General features: G+C 35.0%; 1 protein-coding gene and 2 pseudogenes across 3 annotated transcripts in view; all 3 read left to right on the top strand.

Annotated features, from left to right (window-relative positions):
• Nucleotides 1-10,084, top strand: part of CENPC (centromere protein C) — a gene marked incomplete at its 5' end in the record, with an annotated part of 91,689 nt that extends 81,605 nt beyond the window's left edge. The window contains 5 exons of the mRNA XM_079716564.1: nt 335-463; nt 1,052-1,147; nt 3,045-3,199; nt 8,617-8,707; nt 9,866-10,084. Coding sequence (XP_079572690.1) covers nt 335-463; nt 1,052-1,147; nt 3,045-3,199; nt 8,617-8,707; nt 9,866-9,936 — 542 coding nt within the window. The 3' untranslated portion in view covers nt 9,937-10,084. The remainder of the gene's footprint in view (nt 1-334; nt 464-1,051; nt 1,148-3,044; nt 3,200-8,616; nt 8,708-9,865) is intronic.
• A 498-nt stretch (nt 10,085-10,582) lies between these two features.
• LOC307055967 (large ribosomal subunit protein uL1-like) lies at nt 10,583-11,231 on the top strand (annotated as a pseudogene). Its single transcript has one exon. The product of its transcript is annotated as a large ribosomal subunit protein uL1-like (transcript).
• Nucleotides 11,232-15,174: 3,943 nt separating this feature from the next.
• On the top strand, nt 15,175-15,914 carry LOC307056952 (N-acylneuraminate-9-phosphatase-like; annotated as a pseudogene). Its single transcript has one exon. The product of its transcript is annotated as an N-acylneuraminate-9-phosphatase-like (transcript).
• The last annotated feature ends 7,295 nt before the right edge of the window (nt 15,915-23,209 follow it).

Genomic DNA, 23,209 nt, shown 5'->3' with positions numbered 1-23,209 from the left:
AGTCAAAGGACTAAACTGACATGTGAATTACTATAAATAGTTCATTGCTGATCTTTGTTTTTTTACACTTCCACTGATGACTTGATTTCAAGCAACAGAGATCATTCAGTCATGTTTCATCAGTGCTTCTAGATTTAGGATAGTGAGAGACAAGTGAAATTGGTTGCTATTTGTGTTGTTTGAATTTTTAACTGTAGAGTGTGGTAAAACTAATGTATTCTTTGGTACTTTGAAAGGAAATGTGCTGTATTAATTTAATGAGTTTTGTTTCAAGATTTTCACTTTGCCAGGTATGATAATTTACCTTTTTTTTTTTTTTTTGGTTAAATTTCAGGAGGATTTGTGATTGGTGGAATACTCTCCCCAGACAAAGTATCATCTAAAAGGAAAGCAAAAGGAAACTTGGGAAGAGTCAATACAATAGTTAATAGGAAAAGGATCTGTCTTGATAATGATGAAAGAAGTATGAACTTATTCCTTATTTTAAATAACAGTGCTTTGAGAAGTAGCTCTTTGCAAATTTTGAAATAATCTCTAAAAGCTTCAGATATACTACTACTTCAGGGTAAATTATCTTTTTAATGTCCACATTTCTTTCAGATTTTGAAAGTAAACTAATTTTATTCTTTTAAAAAAATCATTAATAGCAGAGTGTAAAACATTTCCACCTGAGTAAATTGCCCTGTCAAATGAAGCTTATCTTTTCCATGCTCGAATTATGGTTAAAATAAACATTTTAAAGAATTCTTTTTAAAGTGTTTTGTGTACTTCAGCTCTCTTAGAGAATATGCAAAACACCATTTAACTTCTTGATGATGCAAGAGTTCAAAAGTTGTAAGAAAATAAGAAGTTTAGGATGTTTGCTTCTGTGGTAAATCACTGATTTTTGAATTTTTGTTTATCAAAGTGGTCATTGATAAACAGGAAAAAGATATGCCTCTGGCAATTTTCCTTTAAAACTTGTCCATAACTCTATTTTCATACTAGATTTTTTTTAATGGAAAAGAATTTTAAGTAAGTAGTTAGTATTTCAGTGATATTTCTTTTGCAGAGAATAAATTCGTGGTAAATATGAATATACCTCTGGGAGATCCTTTGCAGCCAACGAGGGTAAAGGACCCAGAAACACGAGAGATTATTCTTATGGGTAAGATCAGGGTTGATATTGAGAATACTTAATTTAACAACTAGTAAGGACAAACTGAAGTCTGGCTTGTCTGCTTTCCCTTTCTCTCCCCAGATCTTTCAGAGCCAAAGTCTAGTAGAGAGTCTAATTCAAATAAGCAGCCTGTATGAGGACTACACTAGGGGAATTGATGGCAGACAACCTCCAGGGTACACATAGCACCATGCAATTGTCCTCTGTGATACAAGTGCTACCATCAGGAGTGTTGCCTCCGCCAGTAGGGTCCAGGCCTTCTTTGACCAGGAGGACACAAGTGGACAGGGGCTGTTCATAGGGAACTGTAGCAAGTTAACTGGTAGACTCCCGGATACACTCTTACTGTGAGACCAGATGGAGATTGTGGCAGGATTTAGACAGCCTTTGGTGCTGTGAGATGCCAATATTGGTATCTGGGGCATAAAACCTTTCTGGAGAAGACTAGCAAGGGCATCTGTCAGCCAAACAAATGCCATGCTGAACCTTAAGGCTGGTACAGGGTCCTAGAAGCCTCCTCCTATACTTAATAGGCATTAAACATTTAGTGTCTAGGACAACATGGGAGGTCCCAAGGGATGGGCTATAGAGTGGTGGGGTTAAGTAGGGGACACTCAGCTGTTTACCAACCAGGGAATATATACATACAGGAAATATTTAAATATTTTAACAACTGTTATGACTGTACCAGTGAGTGCTTGGGACTATTTATCCCAAGTCAGAGGACAGATATCTCAAACCAGAGAGGCAGTATTTACACTTAAAATTTTGGCTGTGGCATAGGTTCCATTTGATATCTTAAGTAGCAAAGTTATTTCTATATTCCAGATTGTTTATTTGGCAACAGAGGTAGAAGCACAGAGAATTTTGTTTAGTGAAGTGTCTTAACTAAAAACATTGCTATACTGTATCAGGTTAAAAAAGTTGTGTGTTGTCAAGAATTCATCACTTTTTGTTTCTTGAGCCTATGTATTTTCTTTATCCTGTAGTCTGTGGGAGTACAGTCAGAAGCTGATGATAGAAAAATGTATTAATTATAGGTCTGGAAAAGGTTGTAAGTAAAAGGGAAATTAAAAAGTGATATAGTAGGGCTTCCCTGGTGGTGCAGTGGTTGAGAGTCCGCCTGCCGATGCAGGGGACACGGGTTTGTGCCCCGGTCAGAGAAGATCCCACATGCCGCGGAGCGGCTGGGCCCGTGAGCCATGGCTGCTGAGCCTGCGCGTCCAGAGCCTGTGCTCCGCAACGGGAGAGGCCACAAGAGTGAGAGGCCCGCGTACCGCAAAAAAAAAAAAAAAAAGTGATATAGTAATTTGTGAGCTACATTTAGAACTCCGGTTACTTAGAGGCTTTACCTGATAAATAAATAAAAATCTTGTTATTTAATAATCAGTCAAGCAAGCACAAAGGAATTTACTGACATGGTGCTGATACATTTGTATTGTGGCTATGTTAAACTTTTTAAAGATAGGATCCTTTCTTGTCTCTTAGCTGATTTTGTTTTCTGTCTGAGCTATTATGGGAAAAATAGTAATACTACCATTGTTATTATTAATAGCCAAGACTTACCTAATGCTTACTTTGTGCCAGTATTTTAAATACTTTACACACTTTAAGTCATTTGATATTCACAACTCTAACATAGATGAAGTATTATTATCCCATTTTATAGAAAAGAAAATGTAGGCACAAATAGAGAGGATAAGCAACTTGGCTAAGTTCACACAGCTTGTAAGACAGAGATAGGATCTGACCTGTGGCATTCTAGCTCCAGAGTCAGTGATATTAATCACATCTATCTTTCTAAGGCAGGTTTATGTGTGTATATGCTGTATTAGAGAAATGTAATTGCTATTACTTTGTACTTATATTAAATTTTTTCCCTTAGATCTTGTAAGGCCACGAGATACATACCAATTTTGTGTTGAACATGGTGAGTTGAAAGTATATAAAACATTGGACACACCATTTTTTTCTACTGGAAAATTGGTATTAGGACCACATCAAGAAAAGGGAAAGCAGCATGTAGGCCTAGACACATTGGTGAGTGTATTTTTCCATATATTTATGTTTTGCTCTTGGCACAACTCTGATTTGTTGGACTTGATGAAGTGTTAAAAATACTATTTCCTCAGAAATGATATATGATTACTATAGTGCACAGATAATTTTTTAGTTTTTTTCATCTGTTTAAAGTCAGTCAACCAGTGTCTCTTTAAAAGTACTTGTTCTGTGCATAGCAGTGTAGGCTTGAGATTCAGAAGTTTAGGGAATGGTCTTTACTTAAAAGAATCCTTGAAATTAGGTTTGCAAACAAATCATTAGAATTTTAGAGCTGGAGGAGATTATTGAGATTAAGTGTAACAGCAGATTGAGGACTGGAAGCTAGTTGCTTCAGTAAGTACTAAAGAATATATTACTGTATATAGCAGTATTATTGGCTGAAGTTATAATGAGACTCAAGGTGAGTCTCTCTTCTCTGAGTCTGTCTCTCTGTCTCTTTCTCATTGGAGACACACACCCCATAACATTGTATTTATATCAGATAATTTTTGCATTTTGAATTTGAAAATGAAAGATTTTGAAAATCACCAGATTTAAAGAATATTTAATATTATACCAGCATTTAAAACATGTTACATCTGAGGTACATCTTTCAGTAAGTAACATTTCAGGAACCTATGAAATCATGGTTCACAACAGTTCTTTTTACTGATAAAATGAAAGTAAGCCCACAAAGGAGAAACAGAAAGAGCATCAGGACCCTTCAGTTTATATTAACTAAGAAGGGCAAATCAAGGCAGGGAAAGGAGAAGATACACAGAAGAGTAAAAGAATAATTTATTGCTACATCAGTATAGTATGTAGAATCCAGATCTAAAGTATTTAAAAATATTCTTTAATCCAATCTTAAAATGTTGTAGATCTCCAGGTGGTATTAAAAGAGTAAATATAACATATTAAACTAACTAAAGTAATAGATAATCCCTGTGTAATCATTTTAAGGATCAATTAATAATGAAAATAAGCATTATGAAATGTCATCATTGAACTAACTGTAGTTACCCATTAAGCTATAATGCCTTTATTCCTTTAAAAAAGGAATATTGAATAGTAAATGTTTGGAAGTGTTTGAACATATGTAGCTCTTTATTTTAACATAGACAGTAATTGCAAAAATTGGAAACCACTGAAATGTGTGCTGCAGGAAAAAATGGTTATATTTATATTTTGACTTAGTAATGAGATAAACCATTATATATGATAATCAGCTATATAGCACTTACATGTTCCAGGTGCTATACTAAACATTTTAATATTAATTTAAGTATATTATTTTGCAGAATAGCCATATAGGAACACCTTTAGGATAAATATTTAAGGAAACTGCAAAGTAGAAAATTCTTTTTATTTTTTTTCTGAGTAAAAATTAAAAATGAAAATGACAGGGCTTCCCTGGTGGCGCAGTGGTTGAGAGTCCGCCTGCCGATGCAGGGGACACGGGTTCGTGCTCCGGTCCGGGAAGATCCCACATGCCGCGGAGCGGCTGGGCCCGTGAGCCATGGCCGTTGAGCCTGCGCGTCCGGAGCCTGTGCTCCGCAATGGGAGAGGCCACAACAGTGAGAGGCCCACATACCTCAAAAAAAAAAAAAAAAAAAAAAAAATGAAAATGACAGAACCTTGAAGGAACTATAGAAAATAACATGTCAGTAGGTGATTATAGTTTATTTTTGTTTTTTCTAAATATTGCCTTTAAGTTTTTATAATGAAAACTAGACTTAAAGGTTTTTTTTTTAATAACAAGGGGAGTATTTTTACATTTTAAAAAAATGAAGCACACTTTTAAATATATGCTTTTGAGAAGCAAAAGGGCAAGATGGAGAACCAGCATAAGCCATTAACTCTTTCTTTCAAACTCAGGTCTAGATAATGAGTAAGAGGGAAAGTAGCAGTGTTAGATCTGTTAAATTCAAACCACAGAAGAATGAACAAATTAACTATGGGAGTTTGTTGTGGAGCTCTCCTAGAAAACAAAAGGGTATTAAGAAATGGGAAATATTGGGACTTCCCTGGTGGTCCAGTGGTTAAGAATCTGCATTCCAATGCAGCAGATGCATGTTCGATCCCTGGTTGGGGAACTAAGATCCCACATGCGGCGCGGCAACTAAGCCCGTGCGCCACAGCTAGAGAGAAGCCCGCACATTGCAACGAAGAGCCTGCGCACTGCAGTGAAGGATCCCACATGCTGTAACTAAGACCCAATGCAGCCAAATTAATTAATTAATTAATTAATGTTTAAAAAAAAAAGAAATGGAAAATATTAAAGTTAAGTGATGTGGAAGACCAGTCAAAAACCAGAAGAGAGAAAAAACCCAAACAGATCAAAAGGTAGAAATATATGAAAAACTAGACAATAATTGTTCCAGAGGTAAAAAATCAAAAAAGTGATAACAATACACTTAAAGGAACCAGAGTTCCTTAGAGAAATGTCTGATTCCAGGCCTGGGGCTGAGCTTGGAATATTTATCATACCTGATAGCAGACTATCAAATACAGTTAGGATTGGGTCATAAGGTCTCAGGATCCAACTGGAAGATGCTCTCTCTGGACAAAGATATGAAAACTTGAGTATCAATAAGAATAACTTCATTGGATTGATACGCATCAATTATATCTAAACCCATGAATTTGTAAGGCTACTACAAAAAGAAAAACTTAATTCAGCACTGTCGGAGAATTCTAGGAAGCCAACTCACTTTGACAAATATGGTAAGTAAAGGAAAATAATTAAACATTTATTCTGCTGTTCTCATATAAACTGTACTACTAGGTAATCAAATATAGGTGAGGGGAAGTTTATCCTTTTTAGAAATAGTCCAATTAATAAATGAAGAATGAATGTCAGAATGGACTATTACCATTTTACAACACCCAATAAACCATTGGTTCTAGCATCATTGTCTACTAACATCTAAAAAGAACACAACCAGACATTATGTGTCTCCTGATGGAAGAATACAACACTGTCTATGAAGTAGTCTTGCCTTCCCCACCTTCTTTAAAAAAAAACAAAACAAAACCCACACACAACCACCTGAAGTTAAGTCCTTAGATCTAACCACCAATTTACAGGAAATAAAGAATGGCAGACTTTTCAGATGACAACCTCGCATTGTAATAAGCAAAATCCAGTTATGTGAAGATTTTTAAAACAAATTTTGCTGCTTGATTTCTTTAATAAATAAGGTGCAAGGAATAAAAAAGAAAACCACGTGGAATGTATAGAGATCAGGGTCCTCAACCGTGGCACTATTGACATTTTGGACTCAATAATTCTTTGTTGTAGGGAGGCTATCCTATGCATTGTAAGAGGTTTAGAAGCAACCCTGGCCTCTACGCACTAGATTCCAGTAGTACCCCTCTAGTTGTGAGAATTAAAAATGTTCCCAGACATTGCCAATTGTCCCCTGAGGGACAGAATCACCCCCAAATTGATAACCACTCAATAGATTGCTTTAAAAGATAGATCAAGCACTGACCATATGTGACTCTTACTTGGATCCCAATTCAAACAAACCCTTAAAAGTAAGACATTGAAGAGCCAACTGGAAATTTGAATATTGACTGGGTGTTTAACACTAAATATTCATTTATTTTTATGTGTGACAACAGTGTTGTCATGTTTTAAAAAAGGACTTTGGTCTTTCAGTACACATTGAAATATTTACAGATGGTTTATGATGCTGGGCATTTATTTCAAAATAATATGGAATGGGGGAATCAGACTTTGAAAAGAGCAGGGTATCAGGGTTCAATATTTATTTGTGGGAGTTCATCATTCTATTTTTGTGTATTTCAAAAGCATTCTTAGTAAAATGTTTGCAGAAGTGGGGAGAGGTGTGCATAGAGAGCCAATCTGAATAGATAAGGAAAAAACATCTATAAATACATGCTTGACTTTCTGGGTAGTGTGTGTGTTCCTTTTTTTAGGCAAATAACTTTGGATGTAATAAATATATTTCTTTTATTAAATTATAAAAAATACCTTTAGAACCACTTTAAGAACTTTTTTTCCATTGAGAGAGTATATTGTAGTGGTTAAGAACATGGATTCTGGAATCAAAGTACCTGAGTTCAAATTCCAGCTGTTCCATTTACATTGTGACCTTGGAAAGTTACACTTCTCTGTGCCTCATTTGCTTCATCTGTGAAAAGCTATTAAAATAGTACTGTCTCATTGATAGATTTATACATTAAATGAGTAAAAATGAAGTGCTTAGAACAGTGGCTGGCATGGGGTAAGTGCTGGATAAGTGCTAGCTGCTCTCATTTTTCTGGTATTTTAGGCTCATTTTACAAAAGTGGTAAGAAAAAAAGGAGAAGAAGGCATAATTCTCTGAGGCAAAATATTCCTGATGGCTGAATCTCAGAATTTGAATCTCAGAGTTTGAAGGCCCTACATTTTGTATTTAGTTGTCAAAAAAAAAGGTCATTGACAGGTGCTATCTATATATAAAATGTAAAATTTGCTGTGTTTGAATATGGAAGCCTGTATGACTGAGCACTATATTTATCCTCTTTTACTTTCTTAATGTTGATGCTTGTTTAAATGTACTTTTTTTTTTTTTTTTGCTTTTTGTTCTCTTTGATTCATTGGTCAGATTAAGTTACATATACCAAGCATGTAACCTTTAAAGAGGTGTACATAAAACCTAGCTATTTTTCTAATATAGCTAAGTGATATTCTTTACAATGGTTCTGAATTTTCATAAACTGGTAAATAATAAGGAAGAACAAAAGAAATGTTTTCCTATACTAGTTTTCTATTACTGCTTTAACAAATTACCACAAATTTAAACAACTCTCATTTATTATCTCACAGATATGTAGGTTAGAAATCAGGTGGGCTTGGCTGAGTACTCTGTTTAGAGTATCACTAGGCTGGAATCAAGGTGTTGTGAGATCTGTATTCCTCTCTGAAGGCTTTTAGAATGAATCTGTTTCAAATTCATTCAGGTTGTTGGCAGAATTCAGTTTCACGTGGTTGTAGGGCTGAGGTTCCTGTTTCCTCACTGGCTGTTGGCTGGGGTGTCTAGAAATAGTCTATACTCCTTGGCTTATGGCTCTCTTATCTTCAGTGCCAGCAACAGTGAAAGCCCTTTTCATGCTTCAAATTTCTCTGACTTCTCCTCTGCTTCATCTCTCGTCTGCTTCCAGTAGGAAAATTGTCCACTTTCAAGTAAGGTTTATGTAATTAGATTGGGCCCATTTAGATAATCCAGGATAATCTCACCATCTCGAGGTCTCCTTTGCCATGTGACTAACAAATTCTGGAGATTAGAGCATGGATATCTTTGGAGGGCCCTTATTCTGCCTACCACATTTACTTTTAAGTTTCTTTGGAGTGTAGTTGTTGTGGTGTTAAATTTGAAATGAGATTTTAATTTTTAATTTTACAGATTTTTTATGTTAACTTTGGTGACCTTTTATGTACCTTACACGAAACACCTTATGTAATAACAACTGGGGATTCATTCTATGTTCCTTCAGGTAAGAATAATTAAAAACCTTTTCTTTTGCATAGTTGAATACTTATGTAGTTGCTCATGAGCACCATGAAAATGGAAGCCACAGTGGTCAAAATGAAGCATGATGTGACTGATGCCAAAGAAGTTTGGTGCATATTTTCTTTTAATTTTTTTTTATTAGATAAGTATATCAGTGTTTTGGTACATGAAAACTGAATGAGTTGCTAATTGCTGAATATAAAAATAGAAGATATGTTGTATCCAGAGTAGAAAGAAAATTTTTCCCCTATGTTATCTCAAAGACATTATGTAGTCAAACAATTTTTAGTTGGTTATTTTAAACATACAGAATAGTGTGCTTCATAAGCTATTGGAGCACAAGTCTTTGGAGATAGGAATTTTAATTTGTTCATTCATTCAACAAATGTGATTGAGAGTCTACCAAGTATTGCTCTAAGAGTGTGGGATACATAAAAAAAATCCCTGCCCTCATGGAGCTTACATTCTAATGAAAGGAAACAATAATAATAGCTATATTTATGTAGTCCTTTGTATGTGCCAACACTGTTGTGAACACAAACAAATGAATATAACAAAACAGAATCAGACTCATAGATACAGAGAGCAAACTAGTGGTTACCAGTGGGGAGAGGGGTAGAGTGAAGGGGCAAGATAGGGGAAGAGGAATAGAGGTACAAACTACAAAGTATACAATAAATAAGATACAAGGATGTAATGTATAGCACAGGGAATATAGAAAATATTTTATAATAACTTTAAATTGAGTATAAACTATAAAAATAATTGAATCACTGTTGTATACCTGAAACTAATATAACATTGTAAAGCACCTATACTTCAATTTAAAAAAACAAAAAAAACACCCCAAAACATGATTGGATTCAGAGGGAGATTTTTTTTCCTATCTGCACCCTTGTCTAATCTCTTTTTGCATTCATTATCAAAATGATGTGAAATTTACATCGTTTTAAGCTTTATCTGGATCACAGATGGTCCTTGGATTTTTCAGTTCATGGAATTAGAGTTATTTGATGTTAGATGATTTTTTTTAATTTGACACTATATACTGTAATAGGTCTTAGTGATGACTAAACATTTAATCAAAAGGGAATGATTCCTATGGAAATAATTTTTAATTTTCTTATCACTTTATTTCTAGGTAATTATTACAACATCAAAAATCTCCTGAATGAGGAAAGTGTTCTTCTTTTTACACAGATAAAAAGTTGAAAGATGAAGCAAAGTTTAAATATGTGTGTATATATATATTTACATACATACATATAAAACACATTGTGTAGTTGAGATGTTGTAATTATTCGTAATGTTTTAAAATATTCAGTGTTGTGTACTTGTTTCAATAAACATTACAAACTTCCATATGTATCTTCTAATTTTTCCACGAATATACACATAGCCTGTAGTGATAACCATGTTCATAGTATTTTAATAACATGAAAGGAACACCAAAATCACTGCTCCCAGTGATATACAGGCATACCTTGGAAAGGTTGTGGGCTTGATTCCAGACCACCACAATAAAGTGAATATTGCAATAAAGTGAGTCACAATTTTTTTGATTTCCCAGTGCGTATAAAAGTTACATTTACACTATACTGTCATCTGTTAGGTGTGCAGTAGCTTTATGTCTAAAAATTAATGCATATAGCTTCATTTAAGAAATACTTTATTGCTAAAAATGCTAACCATCATTGATACCTTCAGTGAGTCATAATCTTTTTACTGGTGGAGGGTCTTGCCTTGAGGTTGATGGCTGCTGACTGATCAGGGTGGAGGTTGCTGAAGGTTGGGGTGGCTATGGCAATTTAAAAAAATAAGACAATAGCTTTTTTCGGTTATTGTGGCGTGAGGCACCATGAGCAGCAGAGTCTCCCGTGACACCCTGTACAAGGCAGTGCGGAAAGTCCTACACGGGAACCAGTGCAAGCGCCAGAAGGTTTTGGAGATGGTGGAGCTAAAGATCAGCCTGAGGAACTATGACCTCAGAAGGACAAACCCTTCTCGGCACTGTCAGGCTTAAGTCCACTCTCTGCCCCAAGTTCTCCATATGTGTTTTGGGGGACCAGCAGCATTGTGATGAGGCCAAGGCTGTGGATAATCTCCCACATGGGCATTGAGGTGTTGAAGAAACTCAACAAGAATAAGAAACTTGTCAAGAAGATGGCCAAGAAGTATGATGCCTTTTTGGCTCCAGAGTCTGTGATCAAGCAGATCCCATGAATCCTGGGCCCAGGCCTGAATAATGCTGGCAAGTTCCCTTGCTGACCCCCAATGAGAACATGGTGGCCAAAGTTGATGAGGTGAAGTCCATGATCAAGTTCCAGATGAAGGAGGTGCTGTATCTGACAGAGGCTGTTGCCCACGTGAAGATGACAGATGATGAGCTTGTGTACAACATCCACTTAGCTGTTATCTTCTTGGTGTCATTGCTCAAGAAAAATTGGCAGAACGTACAGTTTTTGTACATTAAGAGCACCATGGGCAAGCCCCAGCACCTATACTAAGGTACAGCTTAATAAACCATACTGCCACCATTAAAAAAAAAAAGATCAATTGCTGCATCTATTGACTTCCTTTCACAAATGATTTCTCTGTAGCATGCAGTGCTGTTTGATAGCATTTTAAGTACAGTAGAACTTCTTTCAAAATTGGAGTCAGCCCTCTCAAACCCTGCTGCTGCTTTATCAGCTATAAAATTCTAAATCCTTTGTCATCGTTTCAACAGTCTTGTCATTTCTACAGTCATTCCAACATCTTCACCAGGGATAAATTCCATTTCAAGAAACAGCTTTCTTTGTTCATCCTTAAGAAGCAACGCCTGATCTGTTAAAAGTTTTATTAGGGTATTGTAGCAATTGTCACATCTTCAGACTCCACTTCTGATTCTAGTTCTCATTATTTACACCACATCTTATGTTCCTTCTTCCACTGTAGTCTTGAACCACTCAAAGTCATCCATTAGGGTTGTAATCAACTTCTTCCAGACTCCTGTATTCATGTCGTATTTTGACCTCTTCCCACGAATCATGAATGTTCTTAATGGCATCTAGAATGTTGAATCCTTCCCAGCAGGTTTTTGAATTACTTTCCTCAGATCCATCAGAGGAATCATATCTATGGCAGCTATAGCCTCCTGAACTATATTTCTTAACTAATAGACTTGAAAGTCAAAATTACTCCTTGATCCATGGGTTTCAGAATGGATGTTGTGTTAGGAGGCATGAAAACAACATTAATCTCATTGTGCATGTCCAGTAGAGCTCTTGGGTGACCAGGTGCGTTGTCAGTGAGCTGTGATATTTTGAAAGGAATCATTTTTTTCTGAGCAGTAGTCCTCAACAGTGGGCTTAAAATACTCAGAAAACCATGTTGTAAAGAGATGTGCTGTCATCCAGGCTTTGTTCCATTTATTTATAGAGTACAAGCAGAGTAAATTTAGCATAATTCTTAAGGGCCCTAGGATTTTTGAAATGGTAAATGAGCATTGGCTTCAACTTAAAGTCACCAGCTGTCTTTCCCCCTAAAGAGAGACAGCCTGTCCTCTGAAACTAAAACTAGGCATTGACTTCTCCTCTCTAGCTGTGAGTCTTAGATGTCATTTTTCCCAATATAAGTCTCTTTTGCCTACCCTGAAAATCTGTTGGCTTATTGTAGCCACCTTCATGAATTATCTTAGCTAGATCTTCTGGATAACTTGCTGCAGCTTCTACATCAGTACTTGCTTCACCTTGCACTTTTATATTATGGAGGCAGTTTCTTTCCTTAAACTTCATGAACCAACCTCTGCTGGCTTCAGACTTCTGCAGCTTCCTTACCTCTCTCAGCCTTCATAGAATTGAAGAGTGTTAGAGCCTTGCTCTGGTCTAGGCTTTGTCTTAAGAGGATGCTGTGGCTGGTTTGATCTTCCGTCCAGAACACTAAAACTTTTTCCATGTCAATAAGGCTCTTTCACTTTCTTATCATTCATATATTCACTAGAGTAGCACTTTTAATTTCCTTCAAGAATTTTTCTTATCTCGACTCTTGTGAGTTATGCTGTAATGAACATAGGAGTGCAGATATCTCTTCTAGGTACTGATTTCATTTCCTTTGGATATATATGCAAAAGAGGGATTACTGAATTGTATGGTAGTTCTATTTTTAATTTTTTGAGGAACTTCCATACTGTTTTCTATTAAGGCTGTACCACTTTATATTTCCACCAACAGTGTAAAAGAGTTTCCATTTCTTCACATCTTCACTAGCACTTGTTATCTTTTACCCTTTTGATACTAGCCTTTCTAACAGATTTGAGGTGATAAGCCATTGTGGTTTTGATTTGCATTTCCCTGATGATTAGTGATGATGAGCATCTTTTCATTACCTGCTGGCCCTTTGTATGTCTTTTTTGGAAAATGATCTCAGTTATATATGAAGTCTAAAATCACACTCATAGAAGCAGAGAACAGAGCAGTGGTTACCAGGGGCGAGGGGGGTGGGGTGGAGAAAATGGACAGATGGTTGCTCAGAGGGTAGAAAGATGTAGTTATGTAGAATGAGTAAGTTCTAGAGTCCTAATGTACAACATGATGACTATAGTTAATACTCTATTGTATACTGGAAATTCGCTAAGAGTAGATTTCAAGTGGTCGCACCACATACAACATACACACACGGAAAACTGTGAGGAGATGGGTATGCTAATTAGTTTGTAGTAATCATTTCACTAAGTATATCAAAACATGCTGTACACCAAGCATCCCAGTCTAACTCAGAAATGATGCATGCACAGGGTGGACTTGAGAGAGCATGGCAAAAAATGAAAGCCAAGGGGGACTTGAGAACTGGCTGCAATGTTGAATATATCTCCCATCTCACACAGAGAACAGTTAGCAGAGGGTAGAAGGCTTATAGACTCAAGTGTGTGATGTTAACTTCTGTCCAAATCATTAGCTGACTGTTAAGCTATTCAGAGACAGAGGCTACCCCTGGGGAGCCAGGATGAAAATTGAAATAAAGAATTTGAAAAAATGAGCAGAGACAGCCAATAGCTCCACATCACAGGCCAATAGATTCCACAGTTTGAGTACAGGCAAGATGATAAAATAAAAAACACTCCTTAGATGTAAAACACAGTCTAGATTTGCTATAATAAATTACCTAAAATGTCTAGTTTTCAGCCAAAAATTATTAGACATGCAAAGAAATAGAAAAGTGTGAAACGTACTAAGGGAAAAAATCAGCAGCTAATGGAAACTGAGTCTGTATGGGCCTAGATGTTAGATTAGCAAAGACTTCAGGAATTAATAGACAAGCTCAAAGAATTAAAGGTTAAAATGTTAGAAATGAGTCAACAGAAAAAATATATATAAATTATATATATAATCTATAGAGAAATATAAACTATAAAAAATAACCAAATTTGAATTCTAGAGTTAAAAAGCATGACTGAATTAAAAAAAATTATTAGATGGACTCAACAGCAAATTTGAGGTAGCAGAGATCATTTATTTGAAGATATATCAATAGAAAGTATACAAAGAATTTTAAAAGATTGAAAAAATGAACAGAAGAACCCTAAAGACCTGTGATACAATGACAAGCATTCCAACATGTATAAAGGGAGTTGGCGAAGGAGAGGAGAGAAAGAGAAGAGGAGACAAAATTTTTGAATAGCTCCAAACTTTCGAAAGTTGATTAAAAACATTAACATTTAGATGCAAATAGCTCACCAAATCAACAGTAGGGTAAGTAAAAAGAGCACCATAACTAGAAACAACATAGTCAAAATGATAAAAGACAACTCCTCAAAGGAGCCAGAGAAAATGACTCATCACATAGAATGGAACAATAATATGTTTAACAATGGACTTCTTATCAGAAATGATGGAGGATAGAAGATAATGGAATGACACAAAGTGCTGGAACAAAAGAAAACACCCAGAATTGTATATCAAGTGGAACATTCATTCAGAAATGAAGTCAAAAGGAAAATATTCTCAGGTATAAAAAAAATTGAGAAAATTTGTTGCTAATAGACCTAACCTGTAAGAAATACTGAAGTTCTTAAGGCTTAAAAGAAACACACCCGATGATAAGTTAGATACACAGGGCGGAATGACGAGTACCAAAGGTATTAAATATAAAAGATTGGTTATATGTTTTCTCTTAATTGAAAAGAAGATAATTCAAAGCAATAATTGTAACACCAACTTGTTGGGATATATAAATACACAATCAAATATATGCATATTATAATCTACACAACAATGATAGCACAGATTAAAAGGGGAAAAGAAGCTACATAGATGCAAAGTTGCTATATTTTTACCAAAATGAAGTTAGCGGTGACCTGACAGAGACTAGGATAAATTTAACATGAATATAGAAATATCTACAGCAGCCATTAAAGTAATAACTCAAAAGATACAAATTCAGGAGTTGGTGCGCCATGCAGGCAATGGTGGCATGGGGCTGAGCCAGGTGTAAGCTGTCTTCTTCGACCTGGACAGCATACTCTTCAACGTGCCCAGGTTGAGTCGGAAGGGCATGTTGGAGGTGATAAAGCTCTTACAATCAAAATACCATTTCAAAGAAGAGGCCGAAGTCATCTGTGACAAAGTTCAAATTAAACTCAGCAAGGAATGTTTTCATCCTTCTAATACATGCATTACTGACCTCAGAACTTTACACTGGGAAGAAGCAATCCAGGAAACCAAAGGTGGTGCAGCCAATAGGAAACTGACTGAAGGATGTTATTTTCTGTGGAAATCTACATATTTACAGCATTTGACACTGGCAGATGTCAAAGCCATGTTTACTGAACTTCAAAAGGATGTCTACCTACTTTTATTAACAAATGGAGAAAGACAGACCCAGAGGCAGATCAAGGCTTGTGCCTGTCTGGCTTATTTTGATGCTGTTGTTGTAGATGGAGAGCAGAAAGTGGAGAAACCAGCACCTTCAAAATTTTATTACTCCTGTGATCTCCTCGGAGTACAGCCTGGGGACTGTGTCATGTTTGGTGACACACTAGAAACCGATATTCAAAAGGCCTCAATGCAGGGCTGAAGGCAACAGTCTGGAAAGATAAAAATGGAATGGAGCCATTGAAGTCATCCCCCATGCCACATTATATAGTTTCTTCTGTGCTAGAGTTAGCTGCTGTCTTACAAAGTGTAGACTACAAAGTCAGTGTGTCAGCTTAAAGCACAGAAAGGGTTATTTTTATGAATTTTAGGGTCAAATTACAGGGTTTGAACTAAGAAAAGTTAAGGCATTCTGTATATTATGACCCAGTTCTAAGAATAATTATACTTGTCGTGTAATGACCAACCAACCATTGACTGGTATTTATATCTGAAAATCCAGTGTACATTAATACAAGTTGCTTTTAGTAGTGTAATCCAGAAAACTTGAAGTATATTTGTTAATCTGTGGCTTGAAATTTTAAAAAAAAATGTTATTAATCTTTTAGCATCTTGGATCTATGAAGATACTAAGGAGGATAACATGGATGCACAAATGTAGATTTTATGTTTTGGCTTAAAAAGATATTTTTAAAAAATAAGTATTCTAAAATATGTATAATAGAGATTTATTAGAGCAGTTGGACCTGGTAAATATGACATAAGTACCAAGTCACATGCAAATCAAAGCATATTTCATAGTGAAATTATTTTTGTATTTTCTGTTTTTAAAACGTGCCATATTTTTGCCTACTTCGAATGTATACTTATGAATTTAATTTTTTGCATTACCTTTGGGATAGTGTAATTTTCCTATGGTGTGTACATGACCAATAAATTCCTCTAGTAAAAATCAGCATATGGTGCTCCTTTTCCATTACATTTTCCCATCTTTCCAGAGTGAGCTTATAGATTCCTGTTAGTCTTTACCTTCTATGGAAGTACTGTTACTATCTTTTCCCAGGTACACAAGTGGTTTGAGGGACTAGTCTGTCTTGCTGTGGATGAGTACAAGCCACATGGCACCAGAAGTCATTTTCCTTCTGTGGCCACATCACAGAGGAATTGCCTTGGTGAGGCCTAATCATGCTGCACCCCATCTGTTGCCTACTGACTGAATAGTTTCACCCATATGATGAAAACCAATAGAAAATTAGGTTTTGCTATGAACCATTTCCAGAGTGCCTTTTAATACTTGACTGGCTCTTTTTGGTGTTACCATCTGCCTTAAATCTCCTGTTTTTCAAATTTTGGGAACTATGTGATTGTTTCACAAATTTTGATATCCATTTCAGGGTTTGCTTTGAGCTTACTAATTAATGACTCCATAGTGAGGCATCTTGCAACTAGAAAAATTTCTCAAGAACATAAGCTACAAAGTCTCATGATATCACCAACCAAACTTAGAGTACTATGGTTAATTAAAGAAAAAAGAAATAATGTTTGGATTGTTTTTTGGTAGGGTTTTTTTTTTTTTTTTAACTGTTGTATGGGAAACTACTAATGTAAAATGTTAGATTGTTGGGATAGCTATGGTTCCTTCAAATATCCTACCAAGAACAGGATTCTCTGCCATTGTGCATATGCCTGTTGTGCTTACTTCTCATTCTTAATTTTTAAAAATGTGATTGTGCCTTTGACTGTCCAGGGTGTTGTTGCTCTGAAGCTGAATGTGTGTGAACAGGGAATGTTTGTGTATAGCTCTACTAGGTGTGGTGCCCATGTGATCTCAATTATATTGTAGCTGTTTTTAAAATTGTTAAGTTGGAGAATCTTGCAGAAAAATAGTTTTGTGCATGATTTCTCTAGTGGACTGATGTGTGATGCTGAGGGCTTGTCCTTTCAGCTCTCCCACAGGACAGGTCTAGGCATGGCACGTTCATTATGCTCCCTGAGAAGGTTCATTGCTCCAAGATAATAGGAGCAGATCTCAACAAAAGAACACCTAGGATGTTAAGTGAGCAGTTCTTCAGCAAAAGTGATCTGGGAAGGAATGAAAGAATTGAGTTTCCTTGTCTTCAGTTTGTATTCTAGACAGTGCAGTAATACAATATTACACTCCATTTGCACCGTTTCTTAGTGAAGAACTTTGTGGTTTTCTGCCTTCTGAGTGGGATGTCACAGAAGATATTAAGAAACCTTGGAATAAACCTATTATTAATGTTTTTTATAATATTTCTTAAAATTAAAAAAATGATGTAACAGGAAAAAAAAAAGATACAAATTCAGAATACTTAAAATGGTACACTAAAAAGATTGTGTAACCCAAAATAAGGCAGGGAAGAATAAAGGAATAACAACAAAACCCCATGAGACATATAGAAAAGAAAAAGGAAAATGGGAGATAGGAATCCAATCTTACCAATATTTACATTAAATATGAATGGATTAAACAATCAAAAGGCAATGATTGTTAGACTGGATTTTTAAAATTCAAGATCCAAGTTCATATAAGAGCCATTTTTAATTCAAAGACACAGTAGGTTGGATGTAACATGACAGAAAACGATCTGGTGTACCACGTTTCATTGCACTTCACTTTACTGTGCTTTGCATGTTACATTTTTTTACAAATTGAAGGTTCATGACAACCTTTTGTTGAGTAAGTCTATCAGCATTATTTTCCCAACAGGGTTGTTTTTAAACTAAGGTATGTACATTTTTAAAAAACATAATGCTATTACACACTTAATATACTATAGTATGGTGAAAACATGACTTTTATATGCACTGGGAAACCAAAAATTTCATGTGACTTACATTTTTGCTTTATTGTAAATTTGCTTCATTGTGGTGGTCTGGAACTGAACTTACCATATCTCTGAGGTATGCCTGTACCAGACAAACAGTAAATAAAAGACAGCTTAAGGGCTTCCCTGGTGGCGCAGTTGTTAAGAGTCCGCCTGCCGATGTAGGGGACACAGGTTCGTGCCCCGGTCCGGGAAGATCCCACATGCTGTGGAGTGTCTAAGCCCGTGAGCCATGGCTGCTGAACCTGCATGTCCGGAGCCTGTGCTCTGCAATGGGAGAGGCCACAACAGTGAGAGGCCCGCGTACCGCAAAAAAAAAAAAAATGACTAAAAAAAAAAAAAGACAGCTTAAGTGGCTATAGTAATATCAGAGAAATAGACATTAATATGAAAATATTACAAAGTGATATTTCATAATGATAAAAGGGTCAATACAGCAATAAAATAAACAACAATAAATTAATATGAACCTAACAATACAGTCTCAAAATATGTGAAGTCAAAATTGGCAGATTTAAAAAAGAAGTAGATATTCAACAGAATGAGTTATCAATATTTCTATCAATAATGGAAAGAAAAACACAGAACATCAGTAAGAATATAGAAGACTAAAACAATACAGTCAACCAACTCTTTCTAATAGATACAGAATATTCTACCCAACAACAGACAACATATTTGTTTCTAATACACATGGAACATTCTCCAAGATCATACTGTGGATTATCAAACAATCTAGATAAATGTTAAAGTATTGAAGTGTACAAAGTGTCCACATCAGGGGATGACAAATAACACCTACAGGCTGAATCCAGCTCACTGCATTTTGTATATAAAGTTTTACTGAAACATAACCACACTTATTCATTTACCTATTGTCTATGGCTGCTTTCATGTTTCAACAGCAGAACTGAGAAGTTGCAATAGAAACCACATGGCTGTCAAGGACTAAAATTGTGGAAAAACTTAGCAAATCTCTGAATTAGTCATCAACACAGAGAAACAAATTTGGGGAACTCTCAAATAGTTGGAGTTTATGAGACACTTCAAAATAACCAATGGGTTATTTAATTTAAGGCATTAGAAAATGGCTTAAATTAAGCAAAAACAAAAATGGCTTATTAAGGTGCAGCTTTAAATGGTTGAATTAGAAAGGAAGAAATTTTACAATAATCTAAGCATCCAGCTTAAGAAGCTAGATAAAGAAGAGCAAATAACACCAAAGTATGCAGAACACAGTAAATTATAAAGACCAGATCAAAAATCAGTGAAATATTAGAAACAAAAAGACAATAGAGAAAAATAAGTGAAGCCAAAAGTTAATCATTTTGAAAGAACAACAAAACTGATAAAAGCTTAGCAAGAATGAACAAGAAAAAAATAAAAATAATTGTATAGCATAATTTGCACTCCAGATACTGTACTAACTATTTTTGTATTAACTTAAGCATGTTTTATGTCAAATCTCAAGAAAATTGTTGGAGAAAATATTATAAACTTTATGCAAATCAAGTTGAACATTTAGATATAGGTAAATTCAAAACTAAATTTATCAAAACTAAAGAGATAAGAAATCTGAATACTGTGATACTTATTAAAGAAGTTAAAACCATAATTAAAAATCTTCCCATAAAACAAACTCCAGGCCTGGATGATGTTACTGGTATGTCTTTCTACCATTTGAGAAGGAAGTACTATCAATCTTTTATAAACTCTTCCAGAGATTACCAGAAGAATGGATAGTTTCTAACTCATTTTATAAGGCCTGTATACCGTGATACCACCACTTGACAATGTTGTAATAAAAAAAGAAACCCACAGATAAATATTCCCTCAGGGACCTAGATACACAAAAAATCCTTAAAATATCAAGAGATTGAATACAGCAATATATAAATAGAATAGTACATCATGACAAAGTGGGCTTTATTCCAGAAATGCAAGGGAGATCAAAATTTGAAAAAAATGTACTTCACCAAGTGGTGAATTATAAATGAGAAAACCATATGATCATTTTAATAGACACAGGTAAATAGATTCTTGATTTTAAAAAGAGAACTCAGCAAACTAGAAATGCAAAGAACTTCCTCAGTCTAATAAAGGAATTTTTTTAAAGCTTACAGCCAACATTGTACTTTAAGGTGAAATGAATGCCATTAACGTTGGCCACAAAGCAGGATGGCTAGTCTCACTGTTTCTATTCAATACTTTGCTGGATGTCCTAGCCAGTACAATAAGTCAAGAAAAAGAAATATAAAGCATAAAGATTGAAAGAAAAAGTCAAAATGTCTATATTCACAGGTGTGATGGTATATATAGAATACATTCATAGAAAATCTTAAGCAATATTAAAAAAGTGATAACTAGTGAATTTAGCAAGGTCATAGAATAAAAGTTAAATACATAAAAATCACTTGTACTTCTAGATATCAGCAAAAAAAAACCTTGAAAAATGAAATTAGAGAAATAATATAATTTACCATAGCATCAAAAAACATGCAGTGCTTACCAATAAATTTAACAAAAGATGAACAACATCTCTATTTTGAAATTATAAAATAAGACCAAGAGAAATATAAGACCTAAATAAATGAAGAGATATCATGTTCACTGAAGTGTACATAATGCTGGTTTAGATGAGAATTCTTCCCAAATTGACCTAAAGATCAATGCAATCCCAATCAACATCCCAGCAGTCTATTTATATAGTAGATATTGAGAAGCTAATTCTAAAATTTATATGCAAATTCAAAGAACCTACAATACAATTAACAAAACAGTCTTGAAAATCTTGAACAAAATTAGAAGACTCACAGAGTCTTTTTAATAAAGACAACTGGATGTCCATATAGGATAAAAATTGATCTTGACCCCAACCTGACACTATACAAAAGAAACTAATTCAAGATGGATCATATAACATAAAACATAAGAGCTAAACATAATATAAAATAAAGCTTATCTTCATAAACAGATATTTCAAACCTACTTGGAATAGCTAAAATTAAAGACTGATAACACCAAATGTCAACAAGGGTGTGAAGCAAATGCAATTCACATAATTTGCACAGAATTTGGGAGTGTAAAATGATAAAAATGACTTTGGAAAAGTGGCAGTTTATCATAACATTAACCATATACTTTAACCTAGCAATTCCGTCATAGGTATCAACCCAAGAGAAACAAAAGCATATGTCCATTTATAACCCTGACAAGAATATTCATAGCAGCTATTCATAATAGCTCAAAACAGAAAACAACCCAAATGTCCATCCAGAGGAAAATAAAGTGATATGTTCATATGGAATACCACTCAGCAATAAAACATGAATGAACAACTGATAGACATACCATGGTGCATGAATATTAGCCATTGTGCTGAGTGAAAGATTTTATGAGTCCATATGTATAAAGTTCTAGAACAAATAAAACCTATCTACAGCGATAAATAGAATAGTGGCCCAAGGGGTGGAAGTGGGGTTGACAGGAAAAGACTTGAACAGAATAGAAGTGACAAAAATTTTGTGGGTTACTTAGGTGTAAGATGTACTTGTCAAAAACTCATTGAACTGTACTTATGCATTTGACTGTAAATTATATCAATAAAATAAATGCTTCACTTAAAAAAAATTAAGCCATTGCAGATGACTGAGCAAAATTCTGGCCAGTCTAAGATGGAAATACATCCAGTCATATAACTCTTAACTTGGGAAAGTAAGTATACCAGTTTCTCTAATGATTAAAAAAATTATTCATATACCAAACTCTATAACTTCTTTTGGAGACATTGAGGAATATAGTGGAAAATGGCCTAGCAAGTTTCACATGAAAAGTAATACATTTGCACTGATTTTTAAAATAAGAGCAAAATTTAAAGCACACTGTTGAATTATAATTCTGACAAATGGAATGAAGATTTTCTGGTTCATATGAGGATATTTTAAATAACTTCAGGAATAGCTGCTAGCAGTTCATTTCTGACATTTAACTATTTTCTCCCCTAAAACTCTTTAGTTTTCTACATATTTTTAGTACACCTGGTAACATTAAGAAGAAAGCCTTAGTTATTCTCTAATGATATATCACACTGACTCTCCTTTTAAGAATGATGGGTTCTAAGCAGAAGCGTTACTGTGAAACCTACAGGCTTCAGAGAGGGCATGGCCCTGCCTACACTTTGACTGCAGACTGTTAGCCTCCAGAATTGTGAGACAATAAATTTTTCTTGTTTTAAGCCACTTAGTTTGTACTATTTTGTTACCATAGACCAAGGAAAGTAATATAGATGTACCTTTTACCATAGTTCTCTGTTGAATTATTTTGATTAGTGACTCTAATATTTAGAAAAGATTTTTTAATGAATGGACATATTAATCAGATCTCTTCTGACAAAGAAATGTCCTATACAGTATATACCATAGAATATTACTCAGTCTTTAAAAAGAAGATCCTGCCATTTGTGATAATATAGGTGAACCTGGACTATATTATTCTAAGTAAAATAAGCCAGGCACAGAAAGGCCTCACAGAATTTTGCTCTGCACATTTGCAGCCAGTTACTCATCCAAACTCTGGGTCTGTGATGGCTAATACAATAGCCAGAAACCACATGCTGTAGACATTTAAATTTAAACAAAATAAAATATTTAGTTCCTTAGTTGCACTTGCCACATTACAATGGCTCAATAGCCACACAGTGCTGGTGGCTACCATAGTGGACAGCACAGATATATATATTTCCATCATTGCAGAAAGTTCTATTGCACAGCATTGCTCTTGGGTACC

This window comes from Hyperoodon ampullatus, assembly GCF_949752795.1.
Source record: "Hyperoodon ampullatus genome assembly, chromosome: 1".
NCBI classification, from domain to species: domain Eukaryota; kingdom Metazoa; phylum Chordata; class Mammalia; order Artiodactyla; family Ziphiidae; genus Hyperoodon; species Hyperoodon ampullatus.
Note: the sequence above shows the minus strand (reverse complement) of the source record. Positions and strands in the feature narration are given on the sequence as shown.